Below are 26,864 nucleotides of genomic sequence, written 5' to 3' on the forward strand. Positions count from 1 at the left end.
TATTATTTATTCTTGATAAACTGGTTCTTATCATACGACATAACTCTACTTGTCTCTGGTGATATTTCTATCATAAAAGTATCCTTTCTCTGATATCAGCTTTGTTATATTTAGTGTTTTGCATGATATGTCTCTGCCCATTCTTTTACTTTTTCTTTTTCTTTTTTTTTTTTTTTTTTGTCTTTTTGTCTCCTAGGGCTGCATCAGTGGCACATGGAGGGTCCCAGCCTAGGGGGTCGAATTGGAGCTGTACCCACCGGCCTATGCCAGAGCCACAGCAACGCCAGATCCTTAATGCACTGTGCAAGGCCAGGGATCAAACCTGCATCCCCATGGATGCTGGTCGGGTTGGCCAACCACTGAGCCACGACAGGAACTCCTCCTTTACTTTTACTTCTTTTTTTTTGGTCTTTTCAAAGACACTCCTGCGGCATATGGAGGTTCCTAGGCTAGGGGTCGGAGCTGAATCATAGCTGTAGCCGCTGGCCTACACCACAGCTCACAGCAACCATAGATCCATAACCCACTGAGCAAGGCCAGGGATTGAACCCGCAACCTCATGGTTCCTAGTCAGATTTGCTAACCACTGCGCCACGACGGGAACTCCGAACATGTATACCATTCCCGTTTAGTGTAATACTGTTATAGCTGGGTTTAACTCTGTAATCTTGGTGTTTGTTTTCTATTTATCCCCTTTATTCTTTGTTCCATTCCTTTCCTCCTTTTGGGGGAATTACTTATTTTTAAAACTATAATTAATCTTTATCTATTGGGTTTTTAGCTGTACTTTTGTATTTTTTAAATGGATTCTCTAAGGATCTCAAAGTTTAAATTCTCATACATAAAAACTATCCTTAGGGGTTCCTGTCATGACTCAGTAGTAACAAACCCTACTAGTATCCATGAGGACACAGGTTTGATCCCTGGTATCAGTCAGTGGGTTAATGATCCAGCATTGCTGTGTCTGTGGTGTAGGCTGGCAGCTACAGCTCTGATTCGACCCCCAGGTCCGGGAACTTCCATATGCCGCGTGCGCAGCCCTAAAAAGACAAAAAAGCAAAAACAAAACTATCCTTAAATCTCAAATCTTCATCTAGTGAATAACTGATAGTTTCTATCTTTGCTTACAAATGTTACCAATATTTGTTCAATTTTGTATTAATTTAAACAGTGTCACATTTATTTGAATTTCTATCCTTTGGGAACTGGTTAAGTAGCCCTCAAAATCTTCATCAACTAGGTATGCATCACTGTCAGCCAATGTGTCCACACACTGTGAAACTTAGTTATCCGAATCTGGTTTCAGTAAACAACAGTTCAAAGCCAAATAATACAATCAGAGAGGACGGATTAGAATATTCTGTTATAAAGAAAATTTTTCTGCTACCACCGCAAGGCAGTGTGAACTCACTGACCTCCTGATAAATCAATCCCACATTTGGATTATCTCTGTCCTTTGCACATATATCTAATATTGCGAGCTTTGTATTGAAATTTATGAATCCGTCCATAATCTGGACACTAGACTATAAACTCCTCAAAGGCAGACACTGACTCTCCTTTTCCAACTCATAATAAAGTATCTGGCAAACAACAGGTGGGAGAGAAAAGTCTGCTGAACTCAGACAACTGAACTTCATCAGGATATAGTGTAACTACTTTAACAGTGATTGATTACCAATCCCAGGATCAAAGAGGATCCTAGCCTTAGCTCCATAAATACTGGCCACATTATTAACAGGCTCTCAAGATTTTTTAAAGTGCTTAACTTGGTGGCCTAACAACATTACCAACAAATAACCTAAGCAAACAGGCATCTAATACAAACAAAATATTCAAAATCACGTTTCCCCAGATATGTTTGAAAGGCAAAAAGGAATTCATCTATCTTGCAATGGCAGAGAGCTAATAAGTAACACCTTTTTAGAAAATTGGAAACTACTGTATTAAGTCAAATACCTCACAAACAGGTCCGGATGTGCAAAAAAGTCTGCATACATTTCTAAAAGAGATCTTCTTTCAAGAATAAACGTTGGAAGAACTACCTGAAAAACATACGTATTTGATCCTTGAGGATCAAATTCCACTGCAAATAAACAGACTGCTGAAGTACTTAAGCAAAAAAAAAAAAAAAAAAAAAAAAACAAATGAGAACAAAAAACTCATTCTAAAGATGGTAACACCCACCAAACACTGTTCAGGCATGCTTCTGATAACTACTTCCCAAACTGTTCTGATTCAGAAATGCACTTTAACCTGCCCAGCAGATGGAAAACAGAGATTCTGAATGTTCAAACGTCACTTCCTTTGTGCAACATCCCTTTAGCTCCCTGAATCAGTGTAGCAATAACAAGCAGCAACCCTTTAATACCTAGGACCTTCTAGGGCATCACATATACATTATCTTATCAAACTGTACAACAATCCTGTTTAGAAGAAACTGTTACCTTTATTTTTATAGACGAGAAAAATGAAGCTCAAAAAGTGAGAAATTTTCTCACTGCCCCATTACTAAGTGGGATTCAAAACGCTCTGCCTAACTTCAGGGGGTGGGGGTGGGGGCGGTTCTGCACAGTCTTTACTGTGGCTTCTCTAACATCATAAGCGCATTAGGAAATTTATCTACTTATGGATCTGCGTTTCTCAAATAAACAATAAGCTCCTAGAATACTAGGGCCATACTTATTTGTACTTGCACCCTAGGCTACTATTACAAAGAAAGAAAACTTTAAATAAGTAACTGAAGGAATAAACAAAAGGAGAGAATAAAAATGGGATTCAGAAGTTCCCATTGTGGCACAGCAGAAACGAATCCAACTAGTATCTATGAGGATACGGGTTCAATCCCTGGCCTCGCTCAGTGGGTTAAGGATCCAGTGTTGCCATGAGCTGTGATGTAGGTTGCAGACCCAGCTCGGATCCTGCATTGCTGTGGCTGTGGCACAGACTGGCAGCTGTAGCTCCAATTCGACCCCTAGCATGGAAACCTCCGTATGCCGCAAGTGCGGCCCTAAAAAGCAAAAAAAAAAAAAAAAAAAAAGGGATTCAACCAACTCTTTCATCATGGGAATGTGGCAAAGGAGAAAGTAAAGAAAAGAAGAAATTGGAATATGGGGAAACAATGAGAAAGATTAGCATTAACCAATTTAAAAAAGGAAGATTTCATTAGGGAATGGAAGAAGAATTTTTAAAATGTGTATCAGATTAGACATTATTCACTATGGAAGTGGAGCATAATAGGAAGTAAAAATTCCTTTCAGTGCAGTAATTACTGCACATCTGCTATATTCAAAATCCAGTAGTAATGCTATAGTGGCAGCAAAGGCAAGTATGACAGAATAATACCAGCATTTACATTTTAGGTGGAATGTGATAAATATCATACAAAAGATGCTCAAGAACCCTTGACATTCAGAAGAGGGAAAGATGATGTTTTGTTTGGGGAACCAGAATAAGGGCAAAACTTAATTCAAGTGAGGCTAGAGAAAAGCCTTCGAGAGTGGGCTAAACTAGACAGAGGGAAAACAGAAGAATAAGACACAGAGACAGAAAATGAGTGTGACAGGGACTGACCAGTGTACCAGTACTGCTGAGTATATAGAGAGGGATGACAGAACACAGGCTTGGAAAGGAACACCAGGGTTCTAACATTTAGAGTGTTTATTATCAGACTCCAAAGTTTAAATGTTCCACAGAACATGTATGTTCACAATATAAATATCCTTAGAGTGGCAGGTAAGCTTGGCACAACTTCCTACCACTCTTGAAAAACACAGAAATCCTAAGTGTAACTAAGTTAAGACTATTGAAGAACAAGATGGGGTGAATACCTTAATATATAAATAGCTCTCCCAAATCAACAAAAATAACTGCTGCCAGTTGAAAAATGAACAAAAGAACTGAACAGGCAATTTGAAAAAGAAGAAATCGCTAAAAATCATAAATTTGATGTGCAGTAAAAAAAATTTTTTTTCTTTCTATTTGAAAATTTTCTTGAGAACTCTCATTCAACAGATTTTCAATGTTTTCAAAGCAATATACTGATATGAGTCATTATGTCAAGCTGTTGGAACAGTGATGAAAGTGACCTGGCTAACTTTCTTCAATCTGGGTTCAAGTACTTATTTCGCCACTTCTCAGTATCAAGAGACTCTGGAAAACTAATTCGTCTTCTCTAAGTTTCTGTAAAAAGGAGGATAATCATATGTCTTCCTAAAACTTTAGGACTGTTTTGAAGATCAAATGAGGTAAATGGGATGTGACTTTATGGTACTTCCAAACCCCACAATATATTTGGAAAATAACTTTTTAGAAAATAGTTGAAGTGAGAAAAAAAGATTTTTTTAAAATGGCTGCATCCCTGGCATATGGACGTTCCTGGGCCAGGGATTGAATCTGAGCTGCAGCTGTGACCTATGCCGTATCTGTGGCAACACCAGATCCTTAACCTGCTCTGCCATAGTGAGAACTCCGAAAATATTTTAAAAAAATAGGAAAATGAGACACAAATTTAAAGTTTTGGTTCTTTTTTTGCTTTTTTGGGCTGCACTTGTGGCATATGGAAATTCCCAGGCTAGTGGTCGAATCAGAGCTGCAGCTGCCAGCCTACATCACAGCCACAGCAATGCCAGGTCCGAGCTGCATATGCGACCTACACCACAGCTCACAGCAATGATGGATCCTTTACCCACTTGAGCGAGGTCAGGGATCAAACCTGCATCCCCATGGATACCAGTGGTTTTTTTTTTTTTTTTAAACCACTGAGCCACAAAGGGGAACTGCAAGGCTACTCCAATTTTAAAATCCCAGTAAGTTTGTGCGTGTGTGTATGTAAAACTGATTCTAAAATTCATGTGGACAAAAACCACAAAAATGCCAAGACATTCTGAAAAGGGAAAGCACGAAGAAGAACTAACCTTACCAATTAAAAAAATATAGTATTTTAAAGCAATAAAATGAACCCACATCCTTATGGATACCAGTCAGGTTCATGTCCGCTGAGCCACAATGGGAACTCCCAAGGCATTATTATAATAATACTTTGGAATGCACAAGGGAAACAAGATTTTAAAAGCCACTGCCAATCAGAGTCATTCATGTCAATAAATATTTATTAAATAGCTAACTTGGCAAAAAAATTAACAAACTTGTAGTGGCTACAAACCCAAATATAGACCATCTGGCAAAAGAAATTGTATGAGACAAGAATTACGCACTTGGTCGTGGCACACACTTCTGTAGCTTATGCGCATTCTTAGTAACACAACTTTGATTCAGTTCAGGTTTAGGCTCTATGTTGCCATGAGAGTCACAGGGCCCTTCCAGATCTCAAGGGGTGAATGTAGATTAATCCAAACCAATTGTTTACCCTCCTTTGCCAGTAACTGGCTTAGGTGTGCATACATGCCTAGCTCTGGCCAATGAGACTCAATTGGAAGCCTGATGGGCCAATTCTGGAAAAGAAATTATTCATGAAAATAAGTTATTTTTCTGTCGCTTGACGTAACTGCATTCAGATGTGATGACTGGAAGTATGGCAGTCATTTTGCAATGCGGAAGAGATGGATCTGAGGGTAGCAGGCTAAGGACAGCAGAGCAGAGAGACAGAAGGAACCTCGGGCCTTTGTTATACTGTTGACATATCACAAATTAATCCTGGAACTACCCTACGTCTGGACTTCTCATTACATGAGACAATATACCTAGTATTGTTCAAGATACCATTTAGGTAGATTTCCTATTACTGGAGACCCAAACCAACCAAGGTGAAAGATGTAGAAAAAAAATACATTATAAATGTCGACATCTAAAATTAAGCTCTATCTTTCAAATCTGGAGTGACAATTCTTCTCTAGCAATTATGCGATCAATCTAATGATCACTGAAAAAATTCTAGGGGCAAGCTCCTGCCAATATTCTCTTATCTAGAACATTCTCAGCACGTGTCTGGTTTCACGAATTAATCCTATTCTTGTGTTTCTGTTCTCATTTAGATCTGTGGTAAAAATTTTTATTATAAACACTTACTGGGAAGTATTACAGGTTAGTTTACAGATTTTGAAACCTTTGACCAGAAATCTTAAGACTCTCAGTTCTGCCACTGAACAGGACTTAGCCAAGTGACTTAACCTCTCTGAACGTAAGTTTCCTCATCTATGAAATGAAGTTAACAACAGCATCTACTCTGCAGCGCTTTGGTGGACATTAGTAAAAGGATGAGGCTTAGAGCACAGTGGCAGGGATTTTACAGTCACCTATACACCAGTCTCCTATACCACAGGCATTCTGTTTAGAGCTCCAAGTTTAAATTCAAATCCAGAACCACAGCAATTAAATGGCTCAAAGTGTATCATACAATTTTCCACTAACTGTTCCAATCCTTACAAGAATCCTGTAAAGTAGGTCACTGTATGTCCATTTTGCATATTAAAAAACCCAAACAAGGATCACAGAGGAAGTGACTTGTTCAGTGTCACATAGGTTGGTGAGAGCAGAAGTAGGATGCCAACAGAGGTCCTCTAAACCCAAGTTCAGAACTCTGCTCATATTGATTCTGTGCAAACTACATTGCTTTAGGTTTTGTCAAAACTATGAAACAAGCCCGATACTATTGCATGCTTGCCCCAATAAAATCCCAACCTTAATCCATACAATCCATATGTATTACCTCTATAAAACTGTTCTTTCTTTATTATTATTATTTGTCTTTTTAGGGCTGCACCCACAGCATATGGAGGTTCCCAGGCTAAGGAGTCAAATTGGAGCTGTAGCTGCCGGCCTACACCTTAGCCACAGCAATGTGGGATCCAAGCCGCATCTGAGACCTACACCACAGCTCACGGCAACACGGGATCCTTAACCCACTGAGCGAAGCCAGGGATCGAACCCATGTCCTCATGCATCCTAGTTGGGTTTGTTAACCACTGAGCCACAGCCATGATGGGACCTCCCCTATAAAATTATTCTAGTTTTACTTATTTTGTCCATTTATAAAAATTGTCGGTTTACTCATCTACATATATATTAACTCTTAAGACGAAGGTATAAACAAGTCATGTCACTGTACTACATCTGCATACACTCACCACACAATCACTGAGCAGTCTACATTTACATGCTCAGACGAACAGCAAATGCTAAATTTGATTCTTACCTTAGTAAGATCCATTCCAAGCCTAACCTGTGACAACAGATGCATGATAACGCTCTTGTGCTCTTCCACCGACCCTGCCTCTCCTTCATCATCTCTATCGTCATGTGAATCAAAAAGGTCTAAAAGAAAACAGATCTTCTTAAACTGGTGTTAAAATGGGCCAATCTGTGCTGTTACCAATATCATACAAATTTTTTTCAAACTTTTTTTTGGGCCACATCCACGGCAGATCGAAGTTCCCAGGCCAGCAACTCAAGCCATTGCAGTGACAATGCCAGATCCTTAACCCACTGCACCACAAGAGAACTACTCAAAATTTTTTTTTTCTTTTTGGGCTGCGCTGACAGCATGTAGAAATTCCAGGGCCAGGGACTGAACCCAAGCCACAGTTGTGGACGATGCCATAGCTGGGGCAACACCGGATCCTTAACCCACTGTGCTGAGCTGGGGATCGAACCGGCACTGCCACAGAGACAAACTGGACCATTAACCCACTGTGCTACAGCGGGAACTCCCTCAAACAAATATTTTAAGGGAAAAAAAGTTAAACTCTCAAAGATTGCTTACCGGCATCACTTGTCCCATTGGACATGGAAGAGTTAAGTGATTCTGTGGTATCTGGGCGCTTTAGACTATTTCCTGAGCTGCTGTGTGTTAAGACTGAGGCAGATCCAGAGGAACTAAAAAAAAAAAAAAAAAAAAAAAAAAAAAATTATCACCTTCTTAAGCCTTTAAAGAAAGCAATATAAAATCACAGTAAGATGTTAAACTATAAAGCTACTTAAAGTCAATTTTTTTTTTTCATCTTTTTAGGGGCACACTCATGGCATATGGAAGTTCCCAGGCTAGAATCGAGTTGCGGCTGTAGCTGTCAACCTACGCTACAGCCACAGCAATGCCAAATCCAAACCATGTCTGCAACCTACACAACAGCTCACGGCAAGGCCAGATCCTTAACCCACTGAGTGAGGCCAGGGATCAAACCTGTGTCCTCATGAATACTAGTCAGGTTCATTACCATTAAGCCACAATGGAAACTCCTACTTAAAGCCAGTTTATGCAGAAAGCTGACAGAAACAAACTACACTCTTAAAGTTGGCTGGTTCTATACATTCACACATATATGCTTCTCAACTCTCCTCGTCAGCCTCATGCTTTTTGCACAGTGTGTGCTCAACTAAGCCGTGTGGAAAGGTCATCAAAAATTAGTAAAGTGTTGCTTCTGCACCCAAGTTTAAAACTAGAGTTCATTTTCCAATTTTGTTACTTTGCATAAATGTAGGTATGTCATATTTTTCCCCCCACATTCATGGCACTCACAAGTTCCTGGGCCAGGGATGGAACTGTGCCACAGCAGTAACCAGAACCACAGCAGTTACGACACCAGAGCCTTAACCCACTGAGCCACCAGTGGGAACTCTGTGGTGTATCAAAATTCTTGGCAACAATTTTCAGAAACTCAAAAATGGCAAGTCTGTTACTTTGTCTCAGAAAGATGTCTTGTCTATACTTTTGAGATCCTTTGATAAAAGCCCACATTGGTATTAATGCTTCCCAGTCATTAAAAAACTGAATCTGAAATTAAAAAATAAAAAACCATATTACTTTCCACAAGTAAATTTATGGTAAGTAATATTATGAGCTGATTAACAGGGTCTTTTGAAAGCTTCCTCCTTTATATCATTATACCTGAGATCATAACTTACCCAGGATTAGTATTTTTACATTAAGAGAAGAATGATCAAAGGCATACGGTTTACCTATTAAGGGTAAAAACAGAAACCTAATTTCTCACACTGAGATATTATTTATAAAATAGCACACACATAAAAGTCTATTATAAACTTATAGATGCAAAACACATTATATATTCTAAATTAAACATTGTTTGCCTTGATTGCTTACCTTTTGATTTCTTTTCTTAGTCTTTTTAGGGCTGCACATGAGGTATTATGGAGGTGCCCAGGCTAGGGGTCTAATCGGAGATGTTGCTGCTGGCCTACACCACAGCCACAGCAATACCAGATGCAAGCTGAGTCTGCAAACTACACCACAGCTCACAGCAATGCCGGATCCTTAACCTAGTACGCAAGGCCAGGGATCGAACCCGCAACCTCATGGTTCCTAGTTGGATTCATTTCCACTGTGCCACAATGGGAATTCCTGATTTCTTATTTAAGAATAAACTTGATTTTTTTTTTTTTTCTATTTATGGCTGCACCTGTGGCATACAGAAGTTCCTGGCTATGGGTAGAACTAGAGCCGCATCTGTGACTGATGCCAAAGCTTGTGGCAATGCCGGATCCTTAACCCACTGAGCGAGGCCAGGGATCTAAGTGGTATCCTCATGGACACTATGCTGGGTTCTTAACCTGCTGAGCCATGACAGAAACTCCTAATTTAATTTTTTAAAAAATAGTTTTAGGTTCTCAGCAAAACTGAGCAGAAAGTGCAGAATTCCCATATGCACAACCTCCCCACTACCAATCTCCTGCACGAGAGAGGTACATGTGTAACAAGTGATGAACCTACACTGACACGCCAATGTCATTCAAAGTCCATAGTTTACAGCAGGATTCGCTCTTGGTTTTGTACATTCCATGGATTTTGATACACGTATAATGATAAGTATCTACAACTGTAGTGTCGCCTAGAATAGTCTCATTATCCTAAAAATCTTCTGTGCTCTGCCTCTGTTAGAACATTCTAATATTAGAATACATGTTAGAATATTATTTCATATTAGATATTATCTAATATTAGAATTTAAACATAGTTTGTCCTGGTTACCTTCTTTTGATCTATTTTTCAAAACTCCTTAGGTAACTAAATACTGCTCCTTTGATAATTTAGTGGTACATATCACAAAAGTACTTAACTAATGTCTACCTCCCCAGCTTTGAGAGCCAATGGAAAATAAGAGTAAAAGACCTAGGTAAGAGAAATCAAATTATCATTAAATAAAAGAGCTGTATAAAAACTATCTTCAAAGAGTTTTGTGGCTCTTTGATACAACATCAAAATAGAATCAATCTTTTAAATCAATTGATCTAAAAACTTTAATGCAATTCCGAAGGTCAGAGATAAATTTATGCTGTGCTTTTCATCCTTACTCAGGTTAGAAACCATATCTGGGCCAAGTGAAATGCTTAATAAAGCTCAAAATGGAAAAAAATGAGATCAGTTCTCATTTATTCATCTCATAATTTACCTCAGGAAAAAGAATTTAAAGACTAGAGTTATAAAACAAGAGCAATACTGGCAAAAATGATATTCATACAGGAAAGGTTTATCTGCAATGGGCTCGCCTGTACAAAATTAAATCATAAGATCATAAATAAACCAAAAAAATGCAAAGCTCTGAACTTAATTACCTCAACAGAATCCAAAATCTTACCGAGACCTTGTATGTGCCGATCACTGTACACGTTCAGCTCCGTAACAATCGAACTTTAAAAGGTAGGCTTGACTATTCTCATCATTCTCAGGGGCTCAAGAGGGTCAGTGACTGGCCAGAGGTCACACAACCAGTAAGCAGGGAAGCCATTTCAAACACACGTCTGGCTCCAAAGCACAATTTCTTTTCAACATGTACTTTCATTCAGTTTACAAATCAGTGAAACCCAATAACAAGAAGTTCACACAGAAGCTATCATATTACAGGTCTTTAGAAACAGAACAGTGAAAGGACTCAAGCTTTCAAATTCTCTTCCTTCAGGGAGAGAAACAGCGGAAACCTGACTCAACAGCTAGAAAACTAGTGGTAGCAGCAGATGACCAGCAGGTGGCACACAAGCTCAATCAACACCTACTGAGGCCAAGCAGGGAATACAATCCCGTGATCTCTGGGGCCGGTAACAAGGGAAGCTGGGAACCTGCCTATCAATTTGAAGGGATTTAAAGTGCCATTAAAATTTTTAAAAGTGGGGGGAATTCCCGGGATGGCTCAGTAAGGAACCTGACTAGCATCCATAAGGACGCAGGTTCAATCTCTAGCCTCGATCAGTGGGTTAAGGATCCTGCATTGCCATGGGCAGGTCAAAGTCGCTGCTCAGATCCCGTGTTGCTGTAGCTGTGGCATAGGCCGGCGGCTACAGCTCCGATTGGACACCTAGCCTAGAAACCTCCACATGTTGCAGGTGTGGCCCTAGAAAGACAAAAAATTTAAAAAAAGGAGTTCCCTGTCCTGGCTCAGCAGAAACAAATCTGACTAGCATCCATGAGGATGCAGGTTCGATCCCTGGCATCGCTCAGTGTGTTAAGGATCAGGCGTTGCCGTGAGCTGTGGTGTAGGTCGCAGACACAAGCTCGAATCCTGCATTGCTGTGGCTGTAGTGTAGGCCAGTGGCTACTGCTCTAATTCGACCCCTACCCTAGGAACCTCCATATGCCATGGGTGCAGCCCTAAAAATACAAAAATAGTAATAGTCAATGAACACTGTGCTGGCCAAATAAAATATCTGTAGTTCCACCAGTTTGGGAATCTATATTAGGGCAAATAAGGATAGATGAAATTGAGGGAGAAAAGGAAGCCTGAGCTGGTTAGCTGGACACAATTTAACTCTGGGTTCCTTCAAATAGGAGGTTCATAAATTCTGGATTTGTTCTGGGATGGGTACTGGGAGAGCACAGAGAAGGAGGCTTATAAGGTGAAGAAAGAAAAGTCTATGCGCCTGCATATCTGACTCTGTATACCTGTTACAGATACAACTGGTAACACTTAAAATTTATCTATTTCAGGAAAATTTCAGAAGAACCCTTAAAACTGAGGCCAGAGAGTGACTATCAGTGTCAATGTTATAAGACTAACCGATTATCAAGCTTTTGCTGAATACAGTTATATCCTTCTAGAGTACAGACGATCCATTTTGATATTCAATTGTACTTTGTTTTGAATAATAGCTAATGTCCAATGTAGGCGACTGCTCTTAATTCTGTTTCAAGACAGTGATTAAATACTTCAAAGTACTTCAATAATAACCTTTAGTTTGCAATTTTCTTCCAAACGCCTATTTTCTTTTAACTCTACTATCATTTTAAATTTTTTTTTTCAAAATTAAAGTGAAATTTCTACTGGCAAACTGCTAATTACGGTCTTGTAATAGTTTCCCCACATACAAATATTAAGAAAGCAACACACTAAACCAAACTCTTCCTGCTAAGCTAGCCTTCTTGAATCGTGGGTTCAAATCGCTCTTCCTTATTAACTAAAGTCTTCTGTCTTAACAGTATGTATTCACCTAGTCACATATATTTTACTTTTCCCACATTCAGAACCTGAATTTGATTCATAAGGTAACAAAATTTCCTGAATTAATACAGCCATTTTCCTTACAAAATTTGAAATTCTGAATAGTTACGGTAAAATTATACATGATACTGTATTTCTCAGTTCCTATGCACACACTTAAAAGAACTGGAATCCTCCACAATTTTTCCTACTAAAATAAACCAAGGTTCAAGGTCTATGTTTGGCTGATGGTACTGAGCTTGCAAATTCACATTTAATCATTTCCACATTTGTGCTAGCTTTCAAGGCAAACCCCAAGCTGTAAGAAGAGCACTGACTCCTGAGATGGCAAGAGTTGGAAAAAATACCCAACAAGAATTAAGCCAACTGCATCTACTACAAATATAAGAACACTAAAGCAAATAAATGTTAATTTGTCTTCTATAACAGCTACCATTTACTGCATATATATTATATATCAGAAACCAAAGCCAGCACTGACTGCCATTATTCTCATTTAAATGTCCACAATGACATCTTGAATCAGCTTAAACTATTATCATCCTCATTTTACAAACAAGAATTATATGGGTTAAATAACTTGACCAAGATTATGCACCTTTAAAGCAATACAGATTTAGAACCTATTCTAAGATTCCAGAATCCAAATTCTAACCATAGCAACCTATATACCAGTAAGGCTTTAAAAAGTATTTTGCTTATTACTCATGTAAAGACCTTTTCTGTACAACAGAGCACATCAAGCTCTGATCTGACAGAATACAATAGGTCAAATATTTCCTAATGAGTGAAAACTCATTGTCAGTATCTGCCCAAATCTGCCTACTTACTGCTTCTGAAGTCGATGTTTTTTCCTCTATTCCTCTGTGTGACCATAGTTCAGGCTATAAACATTTCTCAATTTTCTACCCAGTTTTGGCTGGTCTTCCTACATGTAATGCAGCCCCACTGCATTCACTGCTACACAATTTAGGTGTATCTATCTTTCTAAACTGCAGTCCTGACCAGCAACTGCCATCACTTATGAGAAAATATTAAAAATTCATAAAAGACTAAAAGGACACTTTCATGACCTGGTCCTTGTCACCCTCTTTTGCATCTTCCCACAATTTATGCCAGAGCCACTCAATAGCCTAGGGCTCCCCAAAGAAAGCAAGCGCCAGGCCTTTCTCACTGGGGTTTAACCTCCAAGGGAAGAGCATTTCCATTCCCCTCCCTCCCGTGGCCCTTCTCTCTGCTCATCCACATCTCACCTGAGGGTCACATACGCTCCCTCCTCTGTGAATCCTTCCCCGACTTCTCAGGACTTCGAAAGGCCCCCATTCTTTCTGTGCTTATTCTTACGCAGCGTATTTCCCACAGGGTTATAAACATCTATTTTTCCCCCAGACTGTAACTTCCTCGAGGAGAGGGACTGGCTCTTTTTTCACCTCTGTATCATTCATCCACCTAGTATAGTATCGGATTATAGGTATTCAAATAACTCTAATGCAAAAAACAAGTAACAGAAACCTCTTCTTATATGAATAATACGTCTTAGTTTAGTCGGTTTAACACTATCTTAATGTTGGTGCCAAAAAAATGACAGTTCAAAGCACAATAATGGCATATTATCACAGCTGATGCTAACTTATTCCATCTGAACTAAATCAGGAGTGAAATCAACATTCTCACAAAACCAGCTTTGCTCAATAAGCCAATTAAAAATAAGCTGTCATGTAGAGTTCCTGTCATGGTGTAGCGGAAATGAATCTGACTAGGAACCATGGGGTTGCAGCTTCAATCCCTGGCCTCACTCAGTGGGTTGACAGTCTGGCATTGCCATGAGCTGTGGTGTAGGTCGCAGATGCAGTTCGGATCTAGCATTGCTGTGGCTGTGGCATAGGCCAGTGGCTAGAGCTCCAATTGGCCCCCTAGCCTGGGAACCTCTATATGCCATGGGTGCAGCCCTAAAAAGCTAAATAAATAAATAAATAAGCTGTCATGTCTCAAAATCAAATTACATTTTTAAAAATCAGGAGAATCATTCCAATTCATAGGTAGTTCACCTACTTACTCTATTAAGTGCTTTGGGGATGAGCCACTTTGATGGAATTCATCAGCGTCATAGAATTCGTCTTCACTGCTAGAATAAGAGAACTCTGGAACTGTGTTTGGAGACAAGTTGACATGGCTTGGAGAAGTTAGACTGCTACTAGGTGGTGAGTGTCCACTGCCTAGGAAGTTAAAAAGTTTTCAATTAGGGGACAATGTTGGTAATAAAGGGAGATGGGGTCAAAGCAGACCTTTCTAAAATGAAGAAATATTTAAGTTGGTGGAAGTCTCTACACTAATTGTAAAGAAAACCAACATTTAAACTAGACAAAGAAAAAGGCAAATCACATCATCCACTCAGACACAGCCTTTTAAAATAAATGAAAAAATGCCATGTCCCCATGGCACTAATAATCACAGTGTGTAAGTTAAGGGTGTGGAAGTCCCATAACAGACACCACTACCAATGGGAAGCCAGAGCTCTTATGCAGATACCTAAAAAATGCAGCAGTAAGCCAACAGTACATAATGGAAAGACTATCAAAAATCACATGAACATGATTTGTCCAAATGGACACATTTTGGCTGTTTCAAAATTCTGACATAATTCCTCCTTATATAAAAAAGAAAACACGGGAGTTCCCGTCGTGGCGCAGCGGTTAACGAATCCGACTAGGAACCATGAGGTTGCGGGTTCGGTCCCTGCCCTTGCTCAGTGGGTTAACGATCCGGCGTTGCCGTGAGCTGTGGTGTAGGTTGCAGACACGGCTCGGATCCCGCGTTGCTGTGGCTCTGGCGTAGGCCGGTGGCTACAGCTCCGATTCAACCCCTAGCCTGGGAACCTCCATATGCCGCGGGAGCGGCCCAAGAACCAAGAGATAGCAACAATAACAACAACAACAACAAAAAAAAAAGAAAACACGGATACCGTCTTTAAAATGACACCATGTAATGAAATACAGAAAAAAGTCAGCCAAACATTTCAACCTCATTATTCAAACTGCTTATCAGTATTTTCCCAAAAGCTTCAAATGAGAACTGTCGTTGCTTGCTTTCTTTCAAAATTAAGAAAACATCTGCTCAGGCTGTTAAATATTAAAAACCAAAGCAATAATATCAGCACTTTTACTGGTGTAAATTTCACAACGGGCGAAAAAATCACAGTAACTTTTCATTATTACACAGCAAAGTCCCTCCCAGGAAAGAACTTGCAGAGCAAAAGCAGGGGCTTATCTCCCACCTCCTCCACAGGGGTTTTGTTTGGCCTCCACATGTAACAGGGATGAAAGCACTAAGTGCTCCCTTGAGTTTGGTTCTACTGGTAACCAAATTGGTTTTAAAACAAGAAATAAATATCTATGCAAACAATGTTAGCATCCCTGTTAATTAGAAAAAAAAAACAGAAAAATATAAACCATAAGTCTGATAAATCAAGAAAATGCAAATTGAAATGATCTTTTTTTTTTTGCCTATAAAACTGGCAAAACATGACTGATAAATCTATCCTTAAAAAATACATATGTGGGAGTTCCCATCGTGGCGCAGTGGTTAACGAATCTGACTAGGAACCATGAGGTTGCGGGTTCGATCCTTGCCCTTGCTCAGTGGGTTAACGATCCGGCGTTGCCATGATCTGTGGTGTAGGTCCCAGACAGGGCTCAGATCTTGAGTTGCTGTGGCTCTAGCGTAGGCTGGTGGCTACAGCTCCAATTAGACCCCTAGCCTGGGAACCTCCATATGCCACGGGAGTGGCCCAAGAAATGGCAAAAAGACAAAAAAGACAAAAAAAAAAAAAAAATGTATGTGCCAAAAGTTACTGTACAAGGATGTTCCCTGAAGTACGGATATTTACAATAGGAAAATACTGGAATCAACCTAAAAGTCCATCAGGAGGAAAACAGGTAATAGCTACTTGAGCAGCTATGAAAAGAATGCTGCAGACTCCATGAGCACAGACAACTCTCTAAATGTTCTTAGTTAAATGAAAACAGAAAGTCCCAGAACCACATGATCTCATGACAACAGAAATATACAATATAGATATGTATGTACATACATGCATGCAAACAACAGAGATGAGCAAAGAAGACTTACAGCTTTTGTTCTCATACTTCTGTATTGTTTGATTGCTTTATAGTAAGAAAGCGTGTAAGTCTAAAGAGCAAATTTTTTTAAAAAGCCAATATAGATCCTCAAAATAAATCTGAAGGTAAGCAAATACAGACAACTCTGCGATACTTTATTTCATTTAAATTTTAACTATAACTAAAGCTTCTGGTTCAATCACAAAGTTAACCAGTTCATGAATGTAATTACAATGGTAAGACTATGGTATCTCCAACTTGAGCATTCAACCTTTCTTCAATCTTTTTGCCATCAGTAAGCAAACCAAATTTTAAATGTTAGCAGGCAGTTATAAGAAGGGAAGGAATCTTACAAGTCTGTACCTGTACTATTTGGTGTTGGAGTCTGATGATGTCCCAAGGTAGCTAACACAGGTCCAACTGGTAGGGAAGATGGACGCTGCTCTGATTTACATAACTGAGCAGGTTCTAGAAGATATGAACACGTGAAGTAAGTTAGAGAAAAAGTCAAACACAACTCTTTAACTGCAACTGTGTGGGATTCAAAATTCTAAAGAGAATAATTTTTTTGTCTTTTTTGTCTTTTTAGGGCCGCACCCATGGCATATGGAAGTTCCCAGGCTAGGTGTCCAACCAGAGCTGTAGCCACTGGCCTACGCCAGAGCCACAGCAATGCCAGATCCCAGGCTAGGTGTCCAACCAGAGCTGTAGCCACTGGCCTACGCCAGAGCCACAGCAATGCCAGATCCAATGCCAGATCCAGGCATATGGAAGTTCCCAGGCTAGGTGTCCAACCAGAGCTGTAGCCACTGGCCTACGCCAGAGCCACAGCAATGCCAGATCCAATGCCGCACCCATGGCATATGGAAGTTCCCAGGCTAGGTGTCCAACCAGAGCTGTAGCCACTGGCCTACGCCAGAGCCACAGCAATGCCAGATCCAAGCCACAAGTGTGACCTACACCACAGCTCATGGCAACACCAGATCCTTAACCTACTGAGTGAGGCCAGGGACTGAACCCACAATCTCATGGTTCCTAGTCAGATTCGTTTCTGCTGTGCCACGATGGGAACTCCCTAAAGATAATAATTTTTGAGATTATATTCCATTAAGTCAAGTTCCACTACTCCTTTCTGACCTCCTATACCCTTTGAGCTCAACGATATGCTACCTAGTACTAAGACACTAGAGGCAAGATATCAAGAGACTAGTCAAGACATGCCAATACCTCAGTATAACTGCTCTGTAAAATCAGCAAATGCTTCTGATGATAAACTGTTTCCAAGCAGTTTATCATGCATGTTTCCAAGCCACATGTAAAATCTAAAATGGGGCACAGTACTTCCTCTTTAGTCTCATGAGAGATTATTAAGCTTATTCTCCTAAGGAATAAAAATTCAGAAAAAGGTCTCATACTGGTAAGTACTTTTTAAAAACATTTTCTGTTGAAGTTCCCTTTGTGGCTCAGTGGTTAACGAACTCCACTAGGATCCATGAGGAAGCGGGTTTGATCTCTGGCCTTGCTCATTGGGTTAAGGATCCAGCATTGCCATGAGCTGTGGTGCAGGTTGCAGACATGGCTCGGATTCCAAGTTGCCGTGATGTGGGCTGGCGGCTACAGTTCCGATTCGACCCCTAGCCTGGGAACTTCCATATGCCATGGATGTGGCCCTAAAATAGCACCCCTCCAAAAAAAATTGCTTTTTCTAGTATAATTTCTGACTTAATCACATCATCGAGAACACTGAAATGTGGATGCAACAAAAATGTAAAAGGAATCAGTGAGTGTTGGCCCTAAGCCCTCCTTTGCTGATTAAAAACAAAACAAAACAAAACAAACACTATTTATTAACCTATCCTTAAAAATACCCATCTATTTAATCAGTAGGCATCCCAAATTTCATTCTTCTCTTTCTCAGTGTCTTAAAGTTCACTATGAAGAAACCATTTGTATTATTCAGAGCTATAAAGAATATACCAAAATAGAACATTCCAGGATTAGTTTCAAGTAGTTCGAGGTAAATTAAGGTATAACTAAGTTTTCCTTTGTAGTCATGAATCTGGATCATGGGATTCTACCAGCTAATCTCAATTAACCATGTTTGTCTCCCATCTCACTTTGAAAACCAAAAGCCCTTTAACTGTACTTAAAAAGCTCCAACACCAAAAATATTATCATCTTTCCCCAGTTCATTATTTTTGGCTGCATTTTATGTGTGAGATTCCTTTTACTTATTTGGGGGAGAAAAAAAAAAGAGTCCTTCAAGATTACAACTGCCATAAAAAATTAAGCTTTTTGGGTCATCAATGAATCTGTGAAACATTTCTCCAAATATTATACTATACCTGGAGGTAAGACAGTCTGGGAAGGCATTGTGCTGATCACAGGTTCCAAGGGACTAGGTTGATATATTGCATCTACAGGATTAATAGTACTCTGAGATAAAGAAATACAGTATAATTATTTTTAAATATCCTTCAAGCGTTGACCCTCCCAAGTGTATGAAATGCCCCTGTTTCTGACAGCAAAGTCCTGAGGGTAGCTCTATAGACATGTTGGTCAAAATACAAGCAGTAAATAAAACTTTCCTATACAGAAGTCTAAGAGATTCTCATAAAATTTTAAAAAAAGCATAGTAAGGTGGGAAAGTGAATGAGTCTCTGTCATATAGAAAGGTAAAGCCAAGTGAAAACATTTGCAAAGAGCTATACAATGGTTTCAGGAAGCCAAAACAATAACCTCTTTATTCAACTCAGGGCCTCTCAAATTTTTAATTCACCATAAACATCAAAGATAGAAAATGCTCTCTCCTGCTTTGGTATTAATAACTATTACACCCTATGATTAGCTAATATACAGGCACCACTACATCATCTTATCTTTATATCCCATACTACTGCCACCTTCCATCACTGTGTATTCCCTGTCTAGGCATCTAGTTTCAGTCACTAAAGGAAAAGAGATGTGTCTTCTAATTGGTCGCTGTGAGAAAGGATGCTTTCTTTTTGAGGATTTAGAAGGAAAAAAATATTCAAACATACAGCTATAATTTGAGAGAGAGAAAAAAAAGTCTAGGTCTTTCTGATTCCAATTCAGGAAACTATTTTGCCAGCATGATGGCATTTTAAAAACAAGACTCTACAGCTTACTGATTTTTTTTTTTAATTTGGAGAAGGATCTTTGCCAAATAAAGTTTAATCCACTTTTTAGAAGGCTATACTAAATAAAACCTAGAAAATAAAAATTTAAGTTTTTCAGCTTTCCTGGATTTGGAAAACAAACCTTCAAACACATATTAGGTAGACCTTATGCTAGAAAATACCCAAACTGAATTAGAAAAGAAATACTTTACTAATGAATGAGCCCCAAAAAGCACTTGTAAAAATTTAAGAGCATGTAACAATAGAAACTGAGATAATGGGAACGTTTTTATAGCATTCTTATTTAATGCCTAAGTTAAATTTTTTTTCTTAAATCCTCTCTGCATAAAAAACATAAAATTCATTAAATCAAATTTAAGTGATTTGAACATAAGAATTCTGATTATTACTTTTTTTTTGGGGGGGGGGCTGCACCTGTGGCATAGGGAAGTTCTGAGGCTAAGGGTCAAACGAGAGCTGCAACTGCTGGTCTACACCACAGCCAGCCATGCCAGGTTTAAGCCGCATCTGCAACCTACGCCACAGCCTGCAGCAACATCAGATCCTTAACCCACTGAGCACAACTAGGGGTCAAACCCATATCCTCATGAAAACCAGTCAGGTTCTTAACCTGCTGAGCCACAATGGGAACTCTGAGAATTCTGACTGTCACCACAGTCAACCTACCATAAGCATTCTACTCCAAGAAAATAAAGGATAGAGAAGAAACTCTGAAAACAAGAATTAATACTCAAAAACCTCAAAGTCAAGTGGGAAAGGTTTTGAAGCATTAAGAAAAGCACAGAAACAGAAACTAAGAGTTTTAATTCCTAGAATCCTTGATCTACTAATGACTTGGCAAGTCTCTAATCTGCTGGGCCCCACATTCCCAGTGTATAAAATGAAGAAATGTCTGGATGATGTGGTCTCTAAGGGCTTTCTGGTTATTACTTTATGATTCTATTTTCAGACATCGGTCTGGCCATAATACCTAAACAAGTGTCTCAACAAGCCCTGGAGCAGTTTTTAAAATAAATTCCTTATTTTTACATAGTGATTTTCTCCAAAGGATTCCAAGTGCTTTACAAAGGCAAAATCCCACCTTATTATATTTAATACATTGAGCCACAGAAATAAGAATATCTCACCTCTTTATCCCCACCTATTATACAAGAAAAATACTAAAGAGACTGAGAAATAAAATAACCTTGGAAAAAGGGACCAGAATTCTATATTTTGAATGTAATCTTGTTTTTTCAGATGAACTGTTAAGATTAGGCTTGTCAATACCACAAAACACTTTTAGATTTTTTTTTGAACATACACTGAAAGTACCAAATATTTTTTGTTGCTATTGTAAATACAAGATGTAACTACTCTACATATACATAATAGTTCACTGTCTATCGAGCTTAGCCTAAAATTTGTCAAATATTCTACACTTTGCTTTGAAAAAGAATGTGCAGAGCTTGAGAAGTGCAAATTATAATCCTGAACACTAAATCTGTTGTAACATTAATATAATTCATGCAATACAATATATACATTATACACACATATATATGTATAGCTAACATTGATTACCATGTGCTCACTATCTTACAACAAACAACCCTCTGAGATAGAAGTCACTTTTCTTTATAGATGAGGAAACAAAGACTCAAAGGTTAAGTAACTTGCCTAAGGTCACAGTTAACAAGTGGCAGAAGGTGGGTCCTAGCAATCTGGGTCTAAGGCTACTAGGAACCACAAATAGTGCCTTTCTTTTTAAAAAACAAACACTGTTAACGAAAAACATGATCAAATGTTTCAAATATGTTTGTTTTCTACAATTTAGGTTTTCTATAACTATAAAATTTATATATATATATATATATATATTTTTTTTTTTTTTTGCCTTTTCTAGGGCCGCTCACGAGGCATATGGAGGTTCCCAGGCTAGGGGTCTAATGGGAGCTATAGCCGCCAGCCTATACCATAGCCACAGCAATGCCGGATCCGAGCAGCGTCTGCGACCTACACGACAGCTCACAGCAACGCTGGATCCTTAACCCACTGAGCAAGGCCAGGGATCGAACCCACAACCTCACGGTTCCTAGTCGGATTTGTTAACCACTGAGCCATGACGGGAACTCCTATTTTTTTAACTGCAAATAACCAAACATTTTTGGTATGCTTTAAAAAACTGCTATATCACATATTTAAAATTAAGTGATTCGCTCTGAGGGAGAAGAGATGAAAATAAGTGCCATCATTAATTTTCCTTGGGGTCTTTGGCAACATAGACCAACATAGACCATGCTAAACAACATGCATAGTCTTTTTCCATGATGCTTACAATCTTAATTGATATCTCAGAAAGAGATATTATAGTACATCATACTAATATCACATAATTGTATTAAATTGCCATGGCTCAAATTTTGAACTCACACTTGTGAAGAGAAACAAAAATTCCCATGTGTTTAATTCGAATTAAAAAAATTTTTAAATCTCTGTCACCTAAAGAAATACGTAAACAACATAGATATTTAACTTCTTTTTCATTTTAAACTAAATATAAAGATAAATCTCACCCTTTCACATACAATCATAAGATGGTTTTGAAGATTTACAAAATGAGTTTCCAGATCTTACATAAGCTGGCATTTGTAAAGCCTCAAGACAAAAAAAGAGGCTGCCTTCCTGCTTCAGAAATACAGTCTGAACAGAAGCCATTCAGTTACCATAAAACTAAAGTAGCTTAAACTGCAAACCTTCAAACTCTTATTTCTGAATAAACACAGCCAAGAATCAAATTCGTGCCCCAGCAGTGACAATGCTGGACCCTTAACCCACTGAGCCACCAGAGAATTCCAAATTTTCTTTTATTTTTGGTAGGGAAATTGAATACAACGGAAGAGTTAAAAAATCAATGGGAGGAAAGAATAAGAAAATGGCTGTAAGATAAAAGAATTCATGTTGCAATTTGTTCCAACAAAAAAGCAGTATATACCACAGTAGCAATGACAGTTAACATAATACACAAAATCTAAAAATAAAAATAATAAAAACCTATAAACATATAATTAGATTAAGATGTTTTAATATTGTGCCCCTCCATTTTTGTCAGAAAGAAAGAAGTTTGGCAAGAAATGTAGCATTGTGAGTTATGCCTTATTTAGTCATAAAAGCTGCATTTTTATACCATGATTAACCCTTGAAGTTAATAAATACATGCAAGGTGATTCAACATGAACCAATACTTAGAAAAATTTTAAGATCAACATTTCCCCTCCAAATGATTGCTGAAAGATGGCCAACTTTAAGAGCACAAGGAAAATTGCAAGAGTCAACAACAAACAGCAGCAAGTAGGTAAAAAGAGAATTTGTGTGGAAAAATGAGTAGAAATTCAGGCTTCTCCTGACATGACTGGTTATAATGCTCTGCAGAAGTAAAAGGGAACAAAGATTAGATTAAACTTACTATAATTCCATCTGCGTGCTTCTCCGCATTACACTGGTCCTTAAGGAAAAATGTTAAAAATATTAACTTCATTCCTTCATTTAGTAATGCCCTGGTGCTTTCTTCCCTAGTAAGAAGGCTTATTTTACTGGGTAAGTAACAATGTTAGAAAACTACTACCCTGCTTCCACTAAGATAATAATTTCATTTGTTCATTCCTAACCAAACATAATTCTAACCAACAGCAAGACAATTATTTTTCTATACAGGCATTTAATTATATTCTCTGTAGAAACATTCTAGCGAACTGTGTACTCACACTAGTACCAGTGATTAAAAGCAGATTATATTAACTCAGGATTAAAGATTCTGAATATTTCTGGGTTTAATTTTATAGTAAATTATGCCAACTTCTTAGAACCCCCAAACTCATACCATACTTTAAAGATAGGAGAATCACATACCATTAAAAACTCAGGATAGACACAATTTCCCATAATCCGCTGCTGACCCCAGAGTTGTATTAATACTTTTCTAAACAGATGATCTGATTTTTGTTTCAGTAACCATAATCATTATTCCACAGAATGGTGATACAGGGGCTGTTTTTTGGGGGGCTTTTTTGGTTTGTTTTTTTAAATTTATGATACACTTGCTACCTGGCTGTTTTGTTGTTGTTTGGTTTGGTTTTAATGGCTACACCTGTGGCACATGGAAGCCACCCCCCCGCCCCCGCCAGGGACTGAATCTGAGCCACAGCTGTGGCAATGCTGGGTCCTTTAACCCACCTAGCTCACCCAGGGATCGAATCCATGCCTCTGCAGCGACCTGAGCTGCTGCAGTTAGATTCTCAACCCACTATGCCACAGTGGGAACTTCCCTGGCAGAAATACCTTGGAGATACTGTGGTTCATTTCCAGTCCACCAAAATAAAGAAATATTGTAATAAAGCAAGTCTCACAAATTTTTGGCTTCCCAGTGCATATAAAAGTTATTTTTACACTACTATAGCGTATTAAGTATGCAGCAGTATTATGTCTTAAAAAATTATATACCTTAATTTAAAAATACTTGCTTGAAATCAACCATACTTCAATAAAACTTTTAAAAAGGGAAAAAATGAGGCAAAAAATACTTAGCTAAAAAATGCTATCATCTGATGGAGTTCCCGTCTCAGCTCAGCGGTTAACGAACCCAATTAGCATCTACGAAGATGTGGGTTCCATCCCTGGTCTCACTCAATGGGTTAAGGATCTGGTGTTGCCGTGAGCTGTGGTGTAGGTCGAAGACACTACTTGAATCTCGAGTTGCTGTGGCTGTGATGTAGGCCGGTGGCCACAGCTCTGATTGGACCCCGAGCCTAGGAACCTCTGTATGCCGCAGGTGCGGCCCTAAAAAGACAAAAAGACAAAAAAAAAAAAAAAAGCTATCATCTGAGCCTTCAGTGAGTTGCAGTAGTAATATCGGAGATCACTGACCACAGATCACCATAATATAGTAATGAAAATGTTTGCAATACTCTGAGAATTACCCAAATGTGACAGGCAAACTAAGCAAATGCTGTTGCAAACGTGGTGTCTATAGACTTGCTTGACACAGGGTTATCACAAACCTTCAATTTGTGAAAAACAGCATCTGCAAAATGCAATAAAGCAAGGTAACTTCTATGTTAATTCCCTTGTTCCACTAACAACTGTATAAAGTAGGTACTAGTATTATCTCCAGTGGATAGATGAGAAAAGCGAGACAGAGAGAGGGTGGGGAGCCAGGACTCCAACACATATGGTCTAGCTCCAGAGTTCATGCTCTTAACTAATATGCTATTTGCCTTGCCTCTCCTCCCTAAAGATGCACTTAAGGAAGAAGGGGGTAGAAAGTTACCACACATATTTGTTCCTGTAACTATAATCCATCTATTAATATTACACAGACAATATCTTTAACTTAAAACTAGTGTTTTAAATTTTTAACTCCATACTAACAGGAAGTTTTCAAGTTTTAATAGAAACCAACATTTGATCTTGGTTTTAAAGTTAATGGCCAGTTACTCATTTGTTTATAACCTTCCTTCTTTACTCTGAAATCTAAGGGTCACCCAGAGCAATCTGAAGATTTGGGGACAATTTTTCTTTAAAGAATTAACAAAGCAGGCCTACAATAGCTTTCCTTAGACAAACCTGTCTACAAACTTGGCCTTCGGCTGGTGTCTGTGAACTTGGATTTTAGGAGGGTTCCCACCACCTAACTATACTAAGGGCAGCTCACTGGGCCAAAAACTGTTTAAGCAAACAAAATGGTTTACGCTGATCCTGTGCTTTCCCTCTGAAAATATGGAATCTTGGTTAAGTGCTAGGTAAAGAGTGCTTATAGGACAACCCCCTGATAAAAACCTTGGGTGTCAAGTCTCTAATGAGCTTCTCTGGTAGACATTTCGCACACATTGTCCCAATTTGTTGTTGGAGGAATAGAGCACACCCTGCGTGACCGGAGGGGAGGAAGACTCTTGGAAGCTTGGGCCTGGTTTTCTCTGGAATTTGCCCCATGTGCTTTTTCCTTTGCTGATTCTGCTCTGGATCTTTTACTTTAATAAATTCTAGCTGTGAGTACAACTACGCGCTGTGCCCTGTGAGTCCTCCAAGCAAATCACCAAACCTAGGGGTGGTCGTGCAAACTGTCACCACAGTGCATATCCTTCCCACGTCCTTGAGAGTAAAAGTATTTTGATATCTACATAATTAACTTTGGGATTTCCACAACTGTGTTAACTATATAGTTACAATGTCCAAAGTTTCAGTAATTGTTTTTATGGCCATACCCATGGCATGTGGAAGTTCCCATACCAGGGACAGAACCTGAGCCACAGCAGCAATCCAACTGCAATGACAATACTGGTTTTGCTCTGCCACAAGGAAACTCCTCAGTAATTTTTATTAGAGATAGTTGAAAATAAATTATTGAGAACTACACAGAAAAAGAAAAAAAACTTTTTTTGTCTTTTGTCTTTTTAGGGCCACACCCACGGCATATGGAGGTTCCAGGCTAGGGGTCAAGTCAGAGCTACAGCTGCCAGCCTATGCCACAACCACAGCACCATGGGATGTGAGCTGCATCTGCGACCTATACCACAGCTTATGCAATGCCAGATCCCCAACCCACCGATCGTGGCCAGGGATCAAACCCGTGTCCTCATGGACACCAGTCAGATTCATTAAATCACCGAGCCAAGATGGGAACTCCAGAAAAAGAAATTTTAACAAGTTTTTTGGAGTTCCCACTGTGACTTAGTGCGTTAAGGACCTGACATTGTCTCTGTGAAGATGCAGGTTCAATCCCTGGCCTCATTCAGTGGGTTAAGCATCTGGTGTTGTGTGGCTGTGGTGTAGACCACAGCTGTAGCTCTGATTCCTGGGTCCCTGACCCAGGAACTTCCATATGCTGCAGGTGAGGCTGTAAAAAGGAAAGAAAAAAAAAAAAAAAAAGGTGTCTTGCTCAGACGATATTTTAATTTACTTTCAGCTTTCCTCTATTAATTTCTAAACATCGAATTGATTTTTCCACAGAATTTCTTAGAAAGACATATGTAAGCAGCAATAAGTGGAAGGAAATACATGCAGTAGACTAAATTTTCCAAAAGTGGCCCCAACAAGAGGTAGCATTCATGACCCCTACTCTTGAAACTTTGTGACTGCCCTTGCCAATAAACATAGAAGTAACGATACATGACTTCTGAACCAGGCCATGGAATTATCACAAATTT

At 39.0% G+C, this 26,864-nt stretch overlaps 2 protein-coding genes across 17 annotated transcripts in view; one reads left to right on the forward strand and one right to left on the reverse strand.

The window, feature by feature from the left end:
* RAB3B (RAB3B, member RAS oncogene family) overlaps window positions 1-26,864 on the forward strand; it is a 580,278-nt gene that overhangs the window by 203,813 nt on the left and 349,601 nt on the right. The window lies entirely within an intron of this gene.
* OSBPL9 (oxysterol binding protein like 9) overlaps window positions 1-26,864 on the reverse strand; it is a 175,312-nt gene that overhangs the window by 10,024 nt on the left and 138,424 nt on the right. For 9 of the 16 annotated variants that reach the window (XR_014808285.1, XR_014808282.1, XR_002345204.2 and 6 more), the window contains 7 exons: window positions 23,129-23,167; window positions 18,868-18,958; window positions 16,886-16,990; window positions 14,461-14,620; window positions 7,721-7,833; window positions 7,154-7,272; window positions 1,960-2,045 (listed from right to left, as the gene is read on the reverse strand). Coding sequence is in view for 12 of the 16 variants with exons in the window: in XM_021096663.2 (XP_020952322.2) it covers window positions 1,960-2,045; window positions 7,154-7,272; window positions 7,721-7,833; window positions 14,461-14,620; window positions 16,886-16,990; window positions 18,868-18,958; window positions 23,129-23,167 (713 nt within the window). In the remaining 4 variants the exon portion in view is untranslated. The remainder of the gene's footprint in view (window positions 1-1,959; window positions 2,046-7,153; window positions 7,273-7,720; window positions 7,834-14,460; window positions 14,621-16,885; window positions 16,991-18,867; window positions 18,959-23,128; window positions 23,168-26,864) is intronic. The other 7 variants (XR_014808283.1, XM_084965085.1, XM_084965086.1 and 4 more) reach the window with 1 other exon arrangement.

Source organism: Sus scrofa, chromosome 6, assembly GCF_054392235.1.
Source record: "Sus scrofa isolate SSC_HxYL_T2T_F1_AM1 chromosome 6, Sscrofa_HxYL_maternal_Yorkshire_Landrace_v2.0, whole genome shotgun sequence".
NCBI lineage: Eukaryota > Metazoa > Chordata > Mammalia > Artiodactyla > Suidae > Sus > Sus scrofa.